General features: G+C 40.1%; 1 protein-coding gene across 1 annotated transcript; it reads right to left on the bottom strand.

Moving 5' to 3' along the window:
- Positions 1-1,837: 1,837 nt before the first annotated feature.
- KCNK18 (potassium two pore domain channel subfamily K member 18) lies at positions 1,838-19,101 on the bottom strand. The gene is made up of 3 exons (XM_069097400.1): positions 18,726-19,101; positions 14,542-14,688; positions 1,838-2,637 (listed from the first exon to the last, which is right to left on the bottom strand). Exons 1-3 carry the CDS (start codon positions 19,099-19,101, stop codon positions 1,838-1,840), a joined length of 1,323 nt encoding a protein of 440 aa, XP_068953501.1.
- Between the last annotated feature and the right edge of the window lie 519 nt (positions 19,102-19,620).

The following is a 19,620-nucleotide window of genomic DNA, read 5'->3' as shown; positions in this document are numbered from 1 at the left end:
CAGGCTTCTGCTGCACTTTAGCCTAGGGGCAGGGAAGATCTTTAAAATTTACATTCCCATTACAACCATCAGTGCTGTATTGCCTTGATGATACAAAATAAAATTGCCATTTTTAATATATTAGCCCTATCTACCCATGGAGAATTACTATTTCTGTATTTTTAAATTATTTATTTATTATTCATGTTTTTTATTCTCTATATTTTTAAAAATCGGACTTTAATTCTATAAAAATTGTTTTGTAATTATGCTTGTGTAGTTCCTGGGTTTATTTTGGTGAGTACACTCCCAGGTATTTTATACTGACTATAGTTATTTTATATGGGGTATCTCTTCTTGCAGGGTTTTGTTGCTGATATATAGAAACGCTGGTCATTTATGAGAGTTCATTTTCTACCCTGCTATTTTGATAAAATTATTGTTTCTGTTAACTTTTTAGTTGAATCTTTAGGATTTTCTAAGTATGTCATCATATCATCTGCAAAAAGATAGTTTTATTACCTCATTGCCTATTCTGATTCCTTCAATTTCTTTCTCTTCTCTTATTGATTGCTATGGCTACCCTTTCTAATACACTACTGAATAATATTGGTGGCATCAGTGCACATCCTTGTTTCACACCTAATTTTACTGGGAAAGCTTCTAGTTTATCCCCATTACAAATTTTACCCCTCTACCAGGATTACTTAGAAGAGAAGATAGATAAAATTATTTTCTGATCTCTGTCTCTCTCCCTCCCTCTCTCTCTCAATAATAAGGTGGCTAGCCTTCTGCTCCCCTCAAGATGTAGGAATCACAGTCTCCCTTGGAGAGTAGACAAGATTCTAGATATATCTAACTTAACCTGTCTGTACATTTAGACAACTCACATGAACATGTACACTTTCTATGGTAGGTCACTTACACTGTGAGATAAAGCTATCCCACTAATATCGGAAGAGGAGTAGAAATGGACAGAGAAGTGGCTGACTAACCCTATCTCTCAGTGTCATAGTCCATAAAAGGGAACTGGTAACAGAGCTGGGATTTGGACCCAGGTACTTTGACTCCAATTTGAGTGTTCTCACCCCTATAGCTTGTTGTTTTCCTATTTTCTGAGATACACAAAGACATAAATAAATATTGGTTTGGGACATGTCATCTGCTCTTTATGATATGGTATATCAGTCTACAATAGCACTGAGTCAACACAGATTGAACAAAATGTTAGCCAGTATATTATTGTGTTCAGTTCCGGGTGCCACAGTCTTGCAAGAACAAGGAGCTGCAACCATGCTATATGATGAATAATTAAAGTAACTAGGGGAGGGGCTTAGCTGAAAAGAAGAAGAGACAGCATCATTGAATTCAAATATTTGAAGGGCTATCATATTGAAGGACAGATAAACTCATTCTGTATAGATATAGAGGCCATATGTACTTTCTCATAATAGAATGGGGTGACTTAAATAAAATGGGCTGACTCCCTGGTGAAGGAGTTAGCCCCTCATTACAGGAAGTTTTCAAGCAAAAGTTATAATCACTTCTTGAAGAACCATGGAGAAATATTACCCTATTAGGCAGGAAGTTGAGTTTAGATAGTTTCTAAAATCCCCTCCTACTCTTTGATTTAATGAATACCAAATCCCTTATAGATTTCTGCAAATGAACCAGCACCACCTTCCCTTTTCCACTGGCTCATGAACTTCCCATTTTGTTACAAATATGATGGTTTGGTAAGCACGGAACAATCCATCCTGGCAGTTTGAAAGCAATGAAGACAATAATTTCTAAATCCTGGGATTTAATGAATATCAAATTCCTTATAGATTTGTGCAAATGAACCCCAGCATCACCTTCACTTTTCCCTTGGCTCAGCAATGTCCCATTTTGTGACAAACATTACAATGGTTTGGTAAGCATAGAACAATCTCTTCTGCAGCAGTTTGAAAGCGATGAAGACAATTTCCATGCCAACAACAACATAAACGGAGCAAAAGAGAAAGAGCATGCGATGGTTCACTGAGATATCCCCAAACCCAATTGTGGTAAATGTTATGAAACAAAAATAGAATGCAGTCTCAAAGTTCAAATGAGTTTCCCAAATGGGTAGAATTGCTGCTCCTAAGGAAATGTAGGCAAACACAACAAGGGCAATCATTAGAATGGGAACATCAAAGTGTTGAACTAAAGTTCCTACTTCCCTAAAGCTTTTGTAAGCAGAGGGATATGATTTCATTTCTTCCAGCTCAGGACATGAAACGCTCCTTTCCATTTGAGGAGTAACATGCAATGTGTTTTCGTGGTTGTTCTCCCCGATATTTTCAAACAGTTCTATTTTCTGGCATTGTTCCTTCGGGTGCTGATGGGTTGTTTTATTGCTGCTTTGCACATTGATATTATGGTCTAATTTTTTTACCTTGACTCGAGGACTGACCTGATTAACATGATCAGGATCTCCACTTATATGAGCGAACCTTTTGATATGTGATATTTTGACATGAAGAGTTTTGTAATTATTGTAAACTGTAGTTATAATGGTTGCTAGGCTGTCACCAACAGTTGCCATAACCAAGAACATTAAAGGGATCCCAAAGAGAGCATACAGCATGCATACAATTTTTCCAAGTCTTGTTCTGGGATAGATATCACCATAACCTAAAAACAGAAGACACATGAAGACTTATCTTAAGAAAAGTCTAAGAGAATCCTTTACCATTCCTCCCACCTCCCCATAACATAAAACACAACCACCTTGAAGATATGAGTTCTAAAAACTTCAAAGATGTGGTGGCATTCATTAGTGCTACTTCAAGGGGCATGTATGCTACTTTTTAATAGATCTGCAGTTCAGATCTGCAGTGAGCACTTTGGTAAGGATGATTATAGCTTACCTCAGCAGTTGCTATTTTGTTTTGTTTTGCTTTTTGGAGAGCAATTGGGGTTAAGTGACTTGCCCAAAGTCACACAGCTAGTAAGTGGGACAAGTGTCTGAGGCCAGATTTGAACTCAGGTCCTCCTGATTCCAGGGCCAGTGCTCTATTCACTGCGCCACCTAGCTGCCCCAACAGTTGCTATTTTAGAACCAAAGGCAGGGAGAAGTCTTGTATGCTGACAGGCTGTGCTGGGAAAGCAGAATAAGAGATCAATATTGGACTGATTTAATAATATAAGAATCTAAGACCTAACACACTGGACCAGACTCTGTCCCTTCTGCCAGTATGGTCTCTGGAAGATATGCCAAGGATAGTTTAGGAGAAGCCACTGTGATTCCTTTTGATGGTCAGATTCAAACCCCAATTTCCTTATTCCAAATATCCTAATTACCTTATTGTGGGTGTATCCACCATAGTTCTGTCATGGGTCCCCTTCTCTCTATACTCTCTCTCAGGGATCTCATCAGTTCTTGTAAGTTTAGCAATCATTTCTACACAGATGACTCCCAAATCTAAGTAATTCTTAAAAATCTTTTTCCTTAGCTTTGGTCCCATTATTATTTAGTTGCCTTCTGGGCATTGTTATATGGATGTCCTTTAGACATGCCATTTCTGTTTTATGACTTACTATTTCTAAACTCATTCTTCAGTCTCTCCATTTCTCACTTCTTTCCCAGGCCAATATTAGATAGATAGATCTACACACACACACACACACACACACACACACACACGCAAACATATATTCACATATCAATATATACATAAAACACAACATATACATACACAAATATGGGGATGACATAGAGAGCAATTTGGTGGAGGAACTGGGATGGAATGACATCACTTGAACAAATAGATGGGTTGGTCTTGGTAAGGAGCCATTTCATCATGTAGGACAGGGTTAAAGAAGTAAACAGTGACAGAAACACCTGAGTAATTGAATTTGAATGTGAGGAAGAAGGGAGAAAAGGGAGCTTGTGGCAAATATTCACATTTTTTTTCTATAAAATATATTGGGAGAGTCCCAGAAGACAATGGGGGCTGGTGCAGAGGCCCTGACAAGGGCTGATCAACGTGGCGGCAAGTTGACCCACCAACCACAAGGGCCATTGCCAGGCCTAGGGTTGGGACTGGACGGAGCTGGCTACAAAACCCACAAAATGACAGAGAGAAGCTAACTTCCCACTGAAGACAGTCCAGCAGGCTGGCAGGAAGGCCTCACATGAGTCAGAGGTTTTAGCCTCAGGGCGGTCACAACCAGTGGAGGGACTTCAGATCACCAACAGCAGTGGCAATTTGCATAATTATCAACCCATAGAGGCTAAGGATAAAGTGAGAGGTCAGTGCAGTATGGACTTTGGGACCTGGGAATTTGGGAGTGTGGTCGGCCTTTGCCCCTGGGGCGACAAGAGGCTAAGGCACTGCAGCTGTGCAGCCACCACCACATGGCTGCTTCAGAGCTCCTGGCCTGCAGATTGCAGGGGTACCAAGAAACCAGTCTTAGGGGTAATCACTCTTGCTTTAGTCTGCTTGGGTCTGGATTGTGATCTAGGGTGGAGGTCCTGGGGTACAAGACCAGTTTGCCAGAGTGTGGGGAGGCCTCAGAAAAGGCACCCAACTAATAGCTCCAGCAGCTGAGAAAACCCCAACAATTGGGACAAAGCTCCCCCCTTCTAGTAGCAGAGTTCTACTGTGGCAAAAAGCTCAGAAGTCAAGTAATTGAGTGGCAACATGAGCAAACGAGGGAAGCAAGGTAAGCACAGTAATCCAAATTTGGACTCCTTTTTTGGGGACAAAAAGGATCAAAGCATGGGACAGAAGGAAGACAGCAAAGTCAGAACCCCTGTACCAGAAGCTTCCAAGAAAAGAATAAGCTGCCTACAGGTCATGGAAGAGCTTAAGAAGGATCTTGAAAACCAAATAAGAGAAGTGGAGGAAAAATTGGGAAGAGAAATGAGAATGATGCAAGAAAATCATGAAAAGAAAGTCAACAACCTGACTGAAGAAAGTAACACCATAAAAAATAGACTAACTCAAATGGCAAAAGAGGTCCAAAAAGCCAATGAGGAGAAGAACGCCTTAAAAAGCCAAATTTGCCAAGTGGAAAAAGAATCTCAAAAGCTCACTGAGGAGAATCATTCCTTCAGAATTAGATTGGAGCAAATGGAAGCTAGTGACTTTAGAGAAATCAAGATACTATTAAACAGATACAAACAAATGAAAAAATAGAAGGCAATGTAAAATATCTCACTGAAAGAACCACTGACCTGGAGAATAGATCCAGGAGAGATAATTTTAAAATTATTGGACTACCTGAAAGCCATGATAAAAAAAAAGAGACTAGAAAATCATCCTCCAATAAATTCTCAAGGAAAATTGCCCTGATGTTTTAGAACCAGAGGGCAAAATAGAGGTTGAAAGAATCCACTGATCACCTCTTGAAAAAGATAACAAAAAGAAAATTCCAAGGAATATTATAGCCAGGCTCCAGAGTTCCCAGATCAAGGAGAAAATATTACAAGCAGCCAGGAAGAAACAATTTGAATACTGTGGAAACACAATCAGGATAACACAGGATCTGACAGCTTCTACACTGAGAGATTGAAGGGCTTGGAATATGATATTCCGGAGGGCAAAGGAGCTGGGATTAAAACCAAGAATCAACTACCAAGCAAAACTGAGTATCATATTTCAGGGGAAAATATGGTCATTCAGTGGAATAGAGGACTTTCAAGCATTCTTGATGAAAAAACCATAGTTGAATAGAAAATTTGACATTCAATTACAAGAAGCAAGAGAAGCATGAAAAGGTATACAAGGAAAAGAAATCATAAGGAACTTATCAAAGTTGAACTGCTTACATTCTTACATGGAAAAACAAAAATTGTAACTTATGAAGCTTTTTTCAGTATGAGAATAGTTGAAGGGAATAGAAATGTATATATGTATACATGTATATGTCTATATAGGAGGGTATATGGGCATATGAATGCATATGTGAGTATGTGTATATATGTGTACAGGTATACATAGACAAGAGGATACAGGACCAGTTGAATAGGAAGGGATGATACTTAAAAGGTAAAATTAAGAGGTGAGAGAGGAATATAATGAGAGGAGATAGGGAAAGATAGAATGGGATAAATTATCTCATATAGAAGAGGCAAGGGAAAACTGTTACAATGGAGGGCAAGAACAGGAAGGCAAAAGGGAATGAGTCAACCCTATTCTCAATGAATTTGGCTTAGGGAGGGAACCACAAACCCACTAAATGGGGTATCTCACCCTACAGGAGAGTAGGGGGGAAGGGGATGAAAAGGGTATGATGGAAGGGAGGGAAGGCTAGGGCAGCGGGAAGTTGGAAGCACCCACTTTTGAAAAGGGACAGGATCAAAGCAGAAAATAGTACAAGTGAGGGGTGGGATGGGATGGAGGGAAATATAGTCAGTCTTTCACAATATATCCACTATGGAAATGTTTTGCATGGCTACACATGTACAGCCTATGTTGAATTGCTTGTCTTCTCAGTAAGGGTGTGTGACAAGGGAGGTAGGGAAGGAATTTGGAATTCAAAGGTTTAAAATCAAATGTTTAAAAAATATATTATTATTATTATTATTTTACATGTAACTGGGAAATAAGATATACAGGGGCATAGAGATCCACCATGACCTACTGGAAAGTCGGAGGGGAAATGGGGGAAGACATAGGAGAGAGCAGATTGGGGGAGAGGATATTCAGTGGGATCGCTGTTTTTGGAGTGGTGGGTAGGGGGAAAATGGGGAGAAAATTTGTAACTCAAAATCTTGTGGAAATGAATGATGTAAACTAAAAAAATAAATTTAATTTAAAAAATAAAATAAAATATATTGGAAGAAACTGAGTTTAAATTTTAAAAAATTAGTTTCCCAAGTGAATCAAATCATGAACTCCAGACCAGAGGTTCCAGCTATGAGTCATTTTATTTAATTTTTATTTAGTGGGGTCTATATGAGTGAAACCTTGTGTTTAGGGGCTGTGCGGGGTTGAGTTGAAGGAGATACAAGGAAAAATAAGACACCATCCTTTGATCTCAAGGAGTCTAAAGACTAGTACAACAAGATATGGACATGTAACTATGATGAAGGTGAAAGGGACAAGGGCACAAGGGAGGCTCAGGCTTCCTTCGGGGGTCATTGTTATTTCCATTAGGAAGGCTTTGCTGACACTGCTTCATGTTACTACACCCTCCCTCCTCACATGCTTTTTACATAGAGGAGCAGCAGGTACAGTGGGTGAATGAAGAAAACTTGGGTTGGAATCTCACCTCAGACATTCACTAGCTCTGTGATCCTGGACAAGACACTTGAACTTTTATGTGTTTCAGTTTCCTCATCTGTAAAATTATGGGACTGTCCTTGAAGGCCTCTAAGGTCCTCTCCAGCTACGAATCTATGATACTATCAGCCTATGTTGCATCCTTTCAGTAGGATATAGGCTCCTTGCCAGCAGAATCATTGCTCAGTCATTTTCAGTTGTGTCCAATTCTTTGTGACCTCATTTAGGGTTTTCTTGGCAAAGATACTGGAAGTATTTTTCCTTTTCCTTTTCCAGCTCATTTTACAGATGAAACTGAAGCAAACAGGGTTAAGTGACTTACCCAGGGTCACACAGCTACTAAGTATCTGAGGCCAGACTTGAACTCAGGTCTTCCTGATTCCAGGCCAGGTACTCTATCCACTGTACCACCTGGCTGCCCCATGCTCTTTTTTTTTTTTTGAGTTGTGTAGCCCTTTATTAGCAACTAAAATAGAAGGTATCTGTTGTACAACACAGGTAGTAGTTGACTATACTGGAGATTTATTATATTCTAATACAGATCATTTATAAATGCAATTTTCATTATTAAAAAGCTTCCACCCTTTTTTGTTTGTTTACAATTTGCAAAACTATTCTGAAAGCTGACTATATGTGCACAGGTCTGCAAAGAGTGCAAATTTAGAATATGGTAAATGCTTTACCGGTTGTATTTGAAGGACCACCTGCCACCATGACTTTACATCCATCATCACTTTTTTAAATCATAAAATATTTTGATGCCAGTCTTCCTTCCTTCCATTGTCCTAAACATGAAAGCATTTTATAATGAGTTGAAATTAAGGAAGGACTACACCTACTAGAAAAGAAGAGAAGAAATTTCTATTAATTTTGAGGTTTCAGCATCCCCAAAGACCAGGAACTGTATCTTTGTAAGGGCTACCCATGCTCTTTCTATCAGACTGAAATTCGAGTAACAACAATAAACAACATTATCTTAATTTATCTAGCACTTTAGAAAGTGCTTTTCTCAAAATAATCCTGTGAGATAAGTATTTGAAGTATTTTTATCCCTGTTTTATGGTTAGGGAAACTAAGTCTCAAAGAATAATAGTAATTATTATTATTGTTATTACTGACATTTGTATAGTACTTTACAATTTGCAGGGAGTTTCATGTACATTATGTACATTATTTCATGCAAAGTGATATGCACGCAGGCCCACAGCTAGTAAATGTTGGATCTGGGACTAACATCTAGATATTCTAACTGTAAATTCTGTTTTCTTCTCACTACACCAGGGATGTCAAACTCATACAGAAACAGAGATCACTAAACTGTACCTAAAGATCCCTGCAGGCACATATTTTGAAAATCACATATGGACATAGTATTATATTTTTATTTATTTTGTTAAGTATTTCCCAACTACATTTTAATCTCGTTCTGACATACTGGAGTGGCCCCTGTTAGACACTTCTACCTGGATTTGTCACTCAACTGTAAATGATGGTAAACCTAGTTCGTTAAAGAGTATTTAAGACCTTATCTTTCTAGCACTCTGGCTAAAGTCCTAAAAAAATCAGGGGGAAGTGGATGAGTTTCAAAGGATTGCCTTGGAAAGGACCATTGCACATAATTACTAGATAAAGAAGTGCATAAAGGAAAATGAGATCATTTCTTTGAATGCATTGATACATTCCAGAGTTCTCACTTCCTCCATCCCACTTAGACTGCTTCTGCTTAATACTCTCTTTGCAATTGACTGAATACTGAAAAGAGGGTTTTCTAATGCAAAGTGGCCTCCAAAATGGGGATTGAACAGTAACTGACTAGCCCTACACCTGGCAGGTGCTTCTATCTACAACCTAAAGGCAGCATTTGCACAACAGGAGTCATGAAATGCAACCCAAAGCAGGGCAGGAGGAAGTATCATCAGAGGGCTTAAAAAGTACAAATATTGATCGTAAGCATGCAGAAAATGAGCCACCATCATCTGGCTTTGGATGATTAGCAGATGTTAAGCTATATCCTAATTGAATTTACAGTGAGATGTATCATTACTTCTGAGATTTTTAACTAAGACCAATGCTAATGCATTTTCATTAGCGGAGAGAGAAAGGTTGATTTGAATCTTGTGTTCTTTTATCTTTGGGAAAGAAATGCACATATGCATGCCCTTTCCCATCCACATGGTCTTTGCTTTTTTGAGTGGTTGTTTTGAAACACTCATTATTAGACAATCATTCTCTTTCTTAAGCCAATGTAAAATTCTCCCTGTCAAGGATGTAGATTTCAGTGAAAAGTTCAACATTTATTATACTGTGTACATAGGACTGTGCTATGTGCTAGAGAAGATATGAGATTTAGGTAAGACATAGTCCTTGCCCTTGTGGAATTTACACTCAAATAGGGGAGAGATCAATACCAAAAGGTATAACGTATTGTCATATAAGGAATAGGAGGTGGACCTCTGATTTCATTGGTGTAGGAGAACTTCCAGGTAAGAAAACTCTCTCAACAAAAAGCAGGTTGTCACTTTCCTGTTTTAGAAAATTGCCTAGAGGACTGAGAGGTGATTTGTCCACAATCACACAGTCATTATTTTTCAGAGGCAACCCAGGTCATCTTGACTTTAACATCCACTTATCTAATGCTGCCTCAAACAATAGATTTAATGTAATAATATTTGATACTAATATTCAATTATAATAAATAGCTATCATTTACATAATGATATAAGTTTTGCAAAGGATCTTACTAATGCTTTCTGTTTTGATCCTTACAACTCCCTGATAGAAGTGAGTATAATATGATATATGTGATGTAATGTGATATGACATTATTCAATACAATACAATATAACATAACACAACACAACATAATATAATGTTGATGTGATATAATGTAATAAAATTATGTGACAAGTGCATCAATACTTGGTACAAAACCAAGTGTATATGAGGTTTTGCTACAAATCAGGAGATTCAGGGAAGTTGTCATGAAGGAGATGATATCTAATTTGTACTTTTAAAGATAGAAAGAAGTTCTTAGGAAAATTAGGGCAAAAAGACATTCCAGGTATAGGGAACAGGGTGATCAAAGGCACAAAGTCAGGAAAGCACAGGGTGTTTGTGAAACTGAAAGTCATGACTTTTTCAGTCTGACTGAAACTCTGTGTGTTGGGGAAGGGAACAATTGGGCATCTAGCTGGAGGGCCTTTAAAAGAGACAAAGTAGTTTGAATTCCACCTGGTGGGCAATAGGGAAAGTGAGATCCTACTGCCACAGAAAGGATGAGCACTGAAGTGTAAAGAGTGTTGGTCCTAAAGTCAGGAGAAATTTAAGTTTGACTCCTGGATTTTATATTCACTGGATAGCCATAGGAAAATCCCTCAACCTCTCTGGGTCTCAGTTTCTCCCTTTGCAAAGTGGGAATAATGAGACCCATAGTACCTATCTTATAGGATGACTGTGAAGCTTAAATGAGATAATGTAGGTGAAACCCTTTGTAGATCTCAAAGTACTATATGGATCTTAGCTCTTCTTGTTTAAGGGCAGAAAAATGGCATGGCCAGGTTTAAGTGCGAGAAGACTTGTCTGGCAGCAATACAAAGGATGGATTGGTGCAAGTGCAGAAAGCAGAGGTAGGAAGGTCCATCAGTAAGCTGTGTAATCATCCGGGGGAGTGGTTAAAGGGTCATCCAAGTGGGACTCGAGAAAAGGATGGATATGAGAAATAGCACAGGGGGCACAATCAAGAAAACTGTGTGATGGATCAGATCTCAAAGACAAAGATAAACCAGGATGGGTGAAAAGGCAAGAGGAGTGGGCTTGTGTGGGAAGAAACGATGCTCGGCTTTCAACATGTTGATTTTGAGGTGTTGGTGGGACCTCCAGGTCTAGAGGTAGAGCAGGCCTTTGGAGAGATGAATCTGGAGTGTGAAAGACCAGAATGGAAATATAGATCTGATATTTGTTAATAAATCAACAAGCATTTGCTAATCACTGACCATTTGCCAAGCACTGTACTAGGCCCTGGAGAACTAAAGACAAAAATGAAATAATCTCTATTCTCAGGGAGTTAACATTTCTTTGGGGGGAGGCTCCATGCATGTATACAGGGTGTCCCAAAAGTCTTAGTTCAGTTTTAAGCTTTTAGCTTAAAGTGTTGGTACACTTGTCATGTAATTATCATATTCCATTCACATCAAATATTACATTATATTATAATGTCACATTACTAATCCACATAATTCATTATATCATGTTAATGATATATTTAAGCTTTAGTTTAAAATTACATCATGACTTATTATAAATAAGAAGATACAAAGAATAAAGACAAAATAGTTGGGGAGAAGGAGATAGGGAGAAGGTAGAGTTTGAGCTACCTTGAAGCCAGTAAGATGGTCTATAATCAAGTATGAGATTCAGTTGAAACTGTGGGAGTGAATGGAGCTTCGGAAGGTGAAAAGAGAAGGGGACCAAGGACAAAAGTTTGGGTCTGCATTAACATCCAGCTGAATGAACCCAGAGCCTAAAAGATATCATTTCAGGACCACAAAGAATGTATGTGTACATAACATATGTGCATGGTGCCTGACAATTTCCAAAAACATTTCTCATCCTTCCACAAGGATGCATTATGTACAATGTGCCAGGCACCGAGGCACGCACTTCAGATACAAAGATGAAAACAAGACAATCCCTGTCCTTTAGGAGTTTACATTTCACTAGGAAGACATATGATATTCTCAGATAATTAAATATAAGATACATATGAAATAAAATATTTATGTGGAGTGGGGTGGGGAGAGAGAACTAATAACAAAGGGAAACAGAATGATTTTTATCTTCTTTAATGAGGTGATACTTGCACTCAGTCTTGAAGGGAGTTGTGATTCAAGAGATGGAGAGAAGATCATTTTAGGCATGGGGGAAAGCCTGTGCAAAGTCTGGGAGGTGGGAGGTGGGATGTTGACTATAGGTAATATTTTGGCTAGAATGTAGAATGTGTTATGGTGAGTAATGTGTAACCAACCTGAAAAGATAGGTTAGAGTGAAGGAACAGCTTTCTGTGGCAAACACAGGGTTCTATAACTTACCTTAGAAGCAACAGTGAGCCACACAAGCTTCCTGAATGAGGGAGCCAGATGTTCAGACTCATGTTTGTGGAATATTAATTTGGTAGGTGTGTGGAGAGTGAATAGATGAGAAGTTAGAAGCAGAGATTAGGAGGATTATTGTAATGGTTCAGGTGAGAGATGATAGAGGCCTGAACTAGGGTGGGGGCCATGTCAGTATAGAGAAGGGAATGGATGTGACAGATGTTGTAGACATATTGTCAGCATGATTTGGCTGTTGATTGGATATTTGGGATAAAGGAGAGGAAAGACTGGGGCTGATGTGAAGCTGGGTGACTATTATTCCATCTCCATCTCTCTCTCTCTCTCTCTCTCTCTCTCTCTCTCTTCCCCTCTCTCCTCTTCCCCCTTTTTCCCCTCTCCCTCTTTTCCTTTCTCTCTCCCCCCCCCCTCTCCCTTTCCCTTCCCTCCCTATCTCCCGGTTCCTTCCTTGCTTCCTATAAACACACCCACATCTCCTCCATCCTTAAAAATTAAAACAAACCCAAAAAACAACCCTCACTAGATTCAGCACAACTAGCTGTTGTCCTCTAGCTCTCTTCTCCTTCTCAGTCAAACTCCTGGAAAAAAACTTTTCCTAACCACTCCAGTATCTTTACCAAGAAATCCGCCAAATGGGGTCACAAAGAATAGGACATGACTGAAACGATGCTACTCATTGCCTGCCCTTTTTCTCTTCTTGTTCTGTTTCGAACCCTCTGAAACCTGATTCATGTCCTCATCATGCAGATGGAATTGTTTCTTCAGAGTTAGATGACTTTTAAATTGGCAAATCTAATGGCTTCTCAGTCCTCATGCTTTGTGATGTTTCTGCAGCAGTAGTCTTTGGACTTCCCGCTCCTAGAAAAATACTCTCTTCTCTTTGGGTTTCCTTGACACTGATCTTTTCTGGTTTTCCTTCTACACAATGCTCATTCTCAGTCCCCTTTACTGGATTGCCACCCATGTTATGCTCCCTAACTACATGAAAAATGATGTATATCAATTGCCTACACTTCCTCTCTTCTCTTTTCCGTCTAAACCCCTTGGGTGGGCCCCCACAGCTCTGTCCAAAGCTCTTTCCTCTTTTATCTCTTCACTCTCTCAGTGACTGCATCAGCTCCCATGAATTCAGGTATTATCTCTGTGCAGTTGACTTCTCGATCTATATATCTAACCCTAGTCTTTCTCTCCTGAGCCCTAGTCCCACATCTCTCCACTGCCTATTGAACGTTTTGAATTGGACATCCCATGGGCACCTCAAACTCAGCATATCCTAAACACAACTCATCATCTTTCATTCCAAACCCACCCCCTCTTTTCTGATTCTGAGCTTCCTTTTCTAATGTCAAGGATACCACAATCCTTCCAGTCACCAAGGTTCACCTCTTTGTCTCTACATCCTCCTTTTCCCACTTAAATAGCTACCACTAAACTCTCATTCTCTCTTCCCCAAATTATTGCAATTTGTCTCACTTCAAGTCTCTCCCCACTACAATCCATAATCCCTTCTGCTACCAAAGTGCTTTTCCTATAGAGAAGATCTGATCATGTCACCCCTCCTTCTTGATAAACTCCAGTGGTTTCCTTTTGCTCCTTGGATAAAATGGAAACCCTTATTTTGGCCTGGTGTCATCCTACCTTCCAGCCTTTTATATTACTCCCATCCATGTACTCTATGATCCCGACATGCTGGCCTCCTTGATGTTTCTTACACAGGACACTCCATCTCCTGTCTTTGCATGGGATTTTTTTCCACTGGAATGCTTTTCTTCTCTAGGTCTGCCTCTGAAAATCCCTGGTGGTCTTCAAGATTCTGTTCAAGCACCAATTTTTGTATCCGGTCTTTCCTGGTCCCTTCTCCTTTCCCCCATCTGTCCCACCAGCTGCTAGAGCCTTCTTCTCTAAAGTTATCTTACATCAACTTTTGTGTTTTGCATATACCTAATTTTATATATAGTTCTGAATTTTATATATAATTCTCCCTATATGTGCATCCTTCCTCCCCATCGGAAGGTAAAGTGATTGAAAGCAAGGACTTTTTTTCATTTTTGTCTTGTATATCCAGTGCCTAATACTTACCTGGCTACAGTAGATGCTTAATCAAGACTTGATGGATAAGACTAATTGATTGAATGGCCAGTGGTACCCTTGACACAAATAGAGAAGTAAAGCAAAAGGGTGGTTTTAGAAGATCTTACCCACTGTGGTAAAAACAGTACAACAGAAAAATAAGGATTCCAGAAATGACCACTCCGAGGAACTTATGAGCCATTCTTTCTTCAGTTCATCCTGTATCATCCGTCTGGTCACTGTTATGAAGTGATGCTTTCTATCTTCCTCTGTTCCTATAAAGGAAATGTTACAGGTGAGACGGAACAGTCAACTCATGACCTACACTAGTCAAAGAGGCGGAATAATTTTCCCAGTGACTTTTTTTGGGGTGAGGGTTGCTTTTTGGAGTGGGGAAGGTAGGGCAATTGAGGTTAAGTGACCTGCTCAAGGTCACACGGTTACTTTTTGTGTTGTGTCTGAGGCCAAATTTGAGCTCAGGTCCTCCTGACTCCAGGGCTAGTGCTCTATTCACTGTGTCAGCTAGCCGCCTTCCCCCTTCCCCACCACCCCACCAGTGAGTTTTTTCTTCTGCCCAGGACAGTTAAATGCCTGTTTCCTAGACACTGGGCTGGTAAATGTACTGTAACAGCTATTAACACCACCAGAATGGAGGCTTGCTGCCTCCATGTTCCACTTGGCTAAGATTCAAACTTTACTGACTACACAGTGACTATATACTATAGTTCTCCCAGGCTCCAGGAAAATGGTAACACAGTTTCTGTTGTTCTTACCTCTTGGGTCACCCCAGGGATTAATGTCCAGAGCACTGGCCAGAATTAAGAGACCAAATTCTAATCCCTGTCCTGCCACCACTTTGCTGTGTGACCTTAGGGAAGCCAATTTCTCTGAACCATAGTTTCTCCATCCCTCAATAGGGTTGTTAGAATTAAAAAAAAATCTGTGAAACGTGAAATGAAAGTTCCTTGCATTTCTACCAATGAGGAAGGGGGATAGGCATTCACACATATATGCACACACATACAGATACACACATATATATGTTATTCCTACAAATTCTGTAATTTCTACAAATAAGGGAAGGGGAAAGCATTTATCAAGCCTCTACCATATGCCAAATGCTGTACTAAGTGCTATTATAAATATTATCTCATTTGATCCTCACCACATCCTAATGAGGCAGGTTCTATTATTTTCCCTTTTAAGGTAGAGTGACTTGTGCAGGGTCACACAGATAGTAAGTGTCTGAGTCTGGATTTGAACTTGAGTTCTCCTGAGCACTTTATCCATTGCAACACCTACCTGCCTCTATGAATGAAGTAATGAATGAACGAATTACTGAAAAAACATATTTATTAAGCACCTATTAGAAACAAAACCCATAGAAACAACAAGAACAAAAGAGAAGAAAGTATCTGCTCCCAAGGAGCTCACACTGTAAATGAGGGAGAAGACACATGAAAATCTAGCTGCTGAGATGGTGGAAAGGTTCAGGTGTGCTCAGTCCTGGGATCGTTGCCTGGGATCTGGAAGGCAAAGAGTCAGGACAGATGGCAAGGGCTGGAAGATCTTAGGATAGCAGTGATAGGACAGGTGGCAAGGATTAATGGTTCTGCATTTCATCAGATGGAATAGAGTTGCTGACTCCTATCTCATCTAGGCAGCTAGAATAGGGCTGAAGGTAGAGGCCATGCCTGAAATTGGGATGTAAGAAATGATCATTTATAAGGAGTAAATATAACAGGGGCAGGCAATATGCTATACTGATAAAAAAAAAAAAGGGGGGGGGACTTTAGAGTCGGGATGTCCTGGGTTTGAGTCCTGCCTTAAAGATACACTGACTGTGTGATCCTAAACAAATTATTTAACTTCATAGTGCCTCCAAACACTTTTTTTTAGCTTACAAAATGTTGAAGAATTGCAAATCTGCATTAGGAAATGGGAGTTTACTAATCAAATCCTTGAAAATACACATTTGGACAAAATAGTAGAACTTATTGAATTCAGTAATCATGTTTGGATATAACAGTATCTGCTCCTCTTGGGGGGCCCCAAAGTAATAATTTAAGTAACAAAGACTTTTTCTTTTTCAGAATTCAACTGACAGGCATAGCTAAACACTAACCAGGTTTCAGCCTCTTAAAGAAAGCTTACAGGTTTCTCAGCTAGTTACTCTAGCCTCGTCTGAGTGGATTGGAAGAATCTCAAATGTCACCTACCCAACCTTGCACCTATGCCCCACTTTTGCTCTTCTGAACCCTTGTGGGCCAGGAAGTCATGGTCCTCCACAGACATCCAGCTAAGGTAGATTCAAGACAAAGCTGGGTCTCCCAAAAAGACATTAGTATCTCTAGGCAAATTCTTTTTCCTCACCTAGGGCGATCATTGTTATCATAGATGAAGGCTTGGAAGGGCCCATCTCTAGTCCAACTGCCCTTATTGAACAGATAAGAAAACTGAGACCCAGGGACTCTCCTTTACAACAGAGGATCAGATTTCAACCCAGGTCATCTAACTCCAGAAAAGGTGCTCAATGGCCAGCTCTCTCACAAGGCGTCTTTTCCAACCCCAATCTGAAGGTGGAAGGTCGCGATTGGGTCATGTGACCTGAGGCTGTTCTTAGAGAAAAATCCTGTTCTTAGAGAAAAGGAGAGAAGCTGAATTCCCAAGGAAATAGCACCTGAAGCACTATTTGAAAGATTGGTTTGGGTAGTAACACTGACAAGACCTAACATCTGTATAACAATTAGATGCTTTTTGATTCTTCCAAGGACTTCCACATAGGTTGTAGACACGTGGAGAAGAAAGAATCCCTAAGAAACCCTACAGCTCAAACTCTTCATTTGACATATGAGGCTAATGAGGCTCAGGGAGTGTTTTACTTTAAACTACAGAGTGCTAGTTAGAGGGAGGAGACATCACATGAAAAACAAAACAAAAAAAACAAACATACCAGTCCTGGATCTGGAGTCAGAGACTTTGGCTGTAATCTTAATTCTGCTACTTACCACCTATATGACAGTGAGCAAGTCCATTTAACCTCTCTCTAGGTCTCAGTTTCCTAATCTGTAAAATGGAGTCAGGGTAGAGGAGTAGAATGGGTGGGGGAGAATCTTCTAATGTCCTTACCAGTTTGGAAACTATAGTTCTGGACATCATGGCAGATATAGGATTAGAACCTGGTTTCTCTAACACATAATATCTTTCCTGAGCCCAAAGTATTTAATGGGAACTGTCAACCAAGAAAACAAAAACCACTCTTCCCCCCCCCCAAAAAAACCCAACCCCCCCACCAAAGTGACCTCAGGCCACTAGTAAGTCAGTAGTAGAATAAGGACTACCCTCTTATTTCACCAAAATATCCTTCCTTGAACTCAACAAAGAGGAAAGAATTGAACATTTTAAGCAGAAAAAGCATTTCTAGTCAGTTTCTTTCACCAAAGCCCAGAGTCCTTACAAGAACTGGGCAGTCAAGGGTTACTGTGCAGAGCTTGGGGGGTGGAGGGGCGGTGTTCAAGGTAGACTTTCTGGAGGACCAGAAGTCTTTTCCCTGGTAAGCCTGCACCCTAACAGCCCATAAGATCTCTTTAAGTACCCCCAAATGGATCATTCATGGGAACCAGAGTTGCTAGTTATAACTACCTAGCAAAGCCTCGGCATCTAAATACTCTGACATTTCATGATGTCAGCCTCATCAAATTGCTCTCTCCAGGGAGTTGGCAGCTCATTCAGAATAGCCTCTTCTCCCGGGACCTATTCCAATTCCCCATGGGATAACCTAATAGTCAACAAATTCTCATGCCAGGAAGCTAAGCAAGAAGTAGTTAGGGAGCTGCAAACCTGTCCCCATCTAAAGGAGCAGTTCCACTTTCTGATAGTCCTGCCTAAAGGATGAGGTTGGCAGCCACATTCTCAGATTGTATCCCTGAGAGATTCTACCAGCTAAATGCCACAGCAACCATTTAACTTAAAGACAATGGGAGCTAACCTCAGAAAACCAAACTCTTTAAAAGAAAACAAAAAAGGCTCACTTAAAAAAATCAACTGGGGCAGCTGAGGAGGCACAGTGAATAGAGCACCAACCCTGGAGTCAGGAAGACCTAGGTTCAAATCCAGCCATGTGACCTTGGGCAAGTCACTTAACCCCAATTGCCCTACTTTCCCCCCGCCCCCAAAAAAGGAAAAAAAGAAAAAATAAATCAACCAAAAACCTTCTAAACACATGCCTTTGGATACCTTTTTAGAAAGTCAAGTGTTCCCTGAACAATTCATCCTAGTCAGAAATCACTTCTCAGTGGAAAATTTCACGTACCTGTTTTATAGCTTTCAATGTAAGTCCAGAGTTTGTTCAAAAATGCCTCAAATTCAACAATTTTTTGACTGTTACTGCCCTCAATATGGTAAAAGAGGGCTGCTCCCAGCAGGGCATAGATGACCAAGAGAAAGGTGAAAAAGAGCTGTGGGAAGATGTGGCCAAAGGCTCTGTAGCAGAAAGTATCTTTTGATTGTTTCTTTTCATCTGTGACTTCTGAAAGGTGTGAGAGGTGGAGTGGCGTAATGTCAACGCATGGAAGGTAAGAAAGCCTTTTGTTGGCAGGGGCTTTCACATCATAGAAGTAGAATGTCTCCTCAGTAGGGTTCAGAAAATAACTATGCTGTCTTGCTGTAGTCTTGTCTTTCAGAACCATTTCACAAAGATGGGGAAGAATGGAAGAGTTTTCTTCTTTCAGTGCATTAGTTGAGAATATCCCAGAGAAGTCAGGAAGCCGCTGGAAACTAATTAGATGAAGAAGATTTGGTCAGATGACACTCCCAACCCCCCATCACCATAGCCCCAAATTGCTACTGATTTGGCCAACTGGGATGCTGACAGAGACCCTCTTTGTAGCTAACAGCCAGTGGCTTGAAAGGATGGCCTTAATCTGGTACTTTGGTTTTATCCCCTCTCTCTGACCCCCAGCTTTAGCTCCCAAAGAGTGGTGTGTGTCTTTAGCTCAACTCTCAAAATGTTCAATGAGATTATTTACTATTATTTACAGTTTATCTGTGGTTGGGACCCTGTCTTCCAGTCAGGCCTCCGTTATTAGGATGGGGCACATTTAGAGAGTGTTTGTCTGGGACCGCATTTGTCTATTTTATACCTTTCTCCACTGGCAACATTTGGGCAGCTAGGTAGGGCAATGCCTAGAGAACCTGGGCTTGAGTTA

Source organism: Petaurus breviceps, unplaced genomic scaffold (genome assembly GCF_028583685.1).
Source record: "Petaurus breviceps papuanus isolate PSGF00001 unplaced genomic scaffold, PetGlider_PUasm1.0 37, whole genome shotgun sequence".
In the NCBI taxonomy this organism is placed as follows: Eukaryota; Metazoa; Chordata; class Mammalia; order Diprotodontia; family Petauridae; genus Petaurus; species Petaurus breviceps.
The sequence above is the reverse complement of the archived record's forward strand: the minus strand, read 5'-3'. Positions and strand labels throughout refer to the sequence as shown.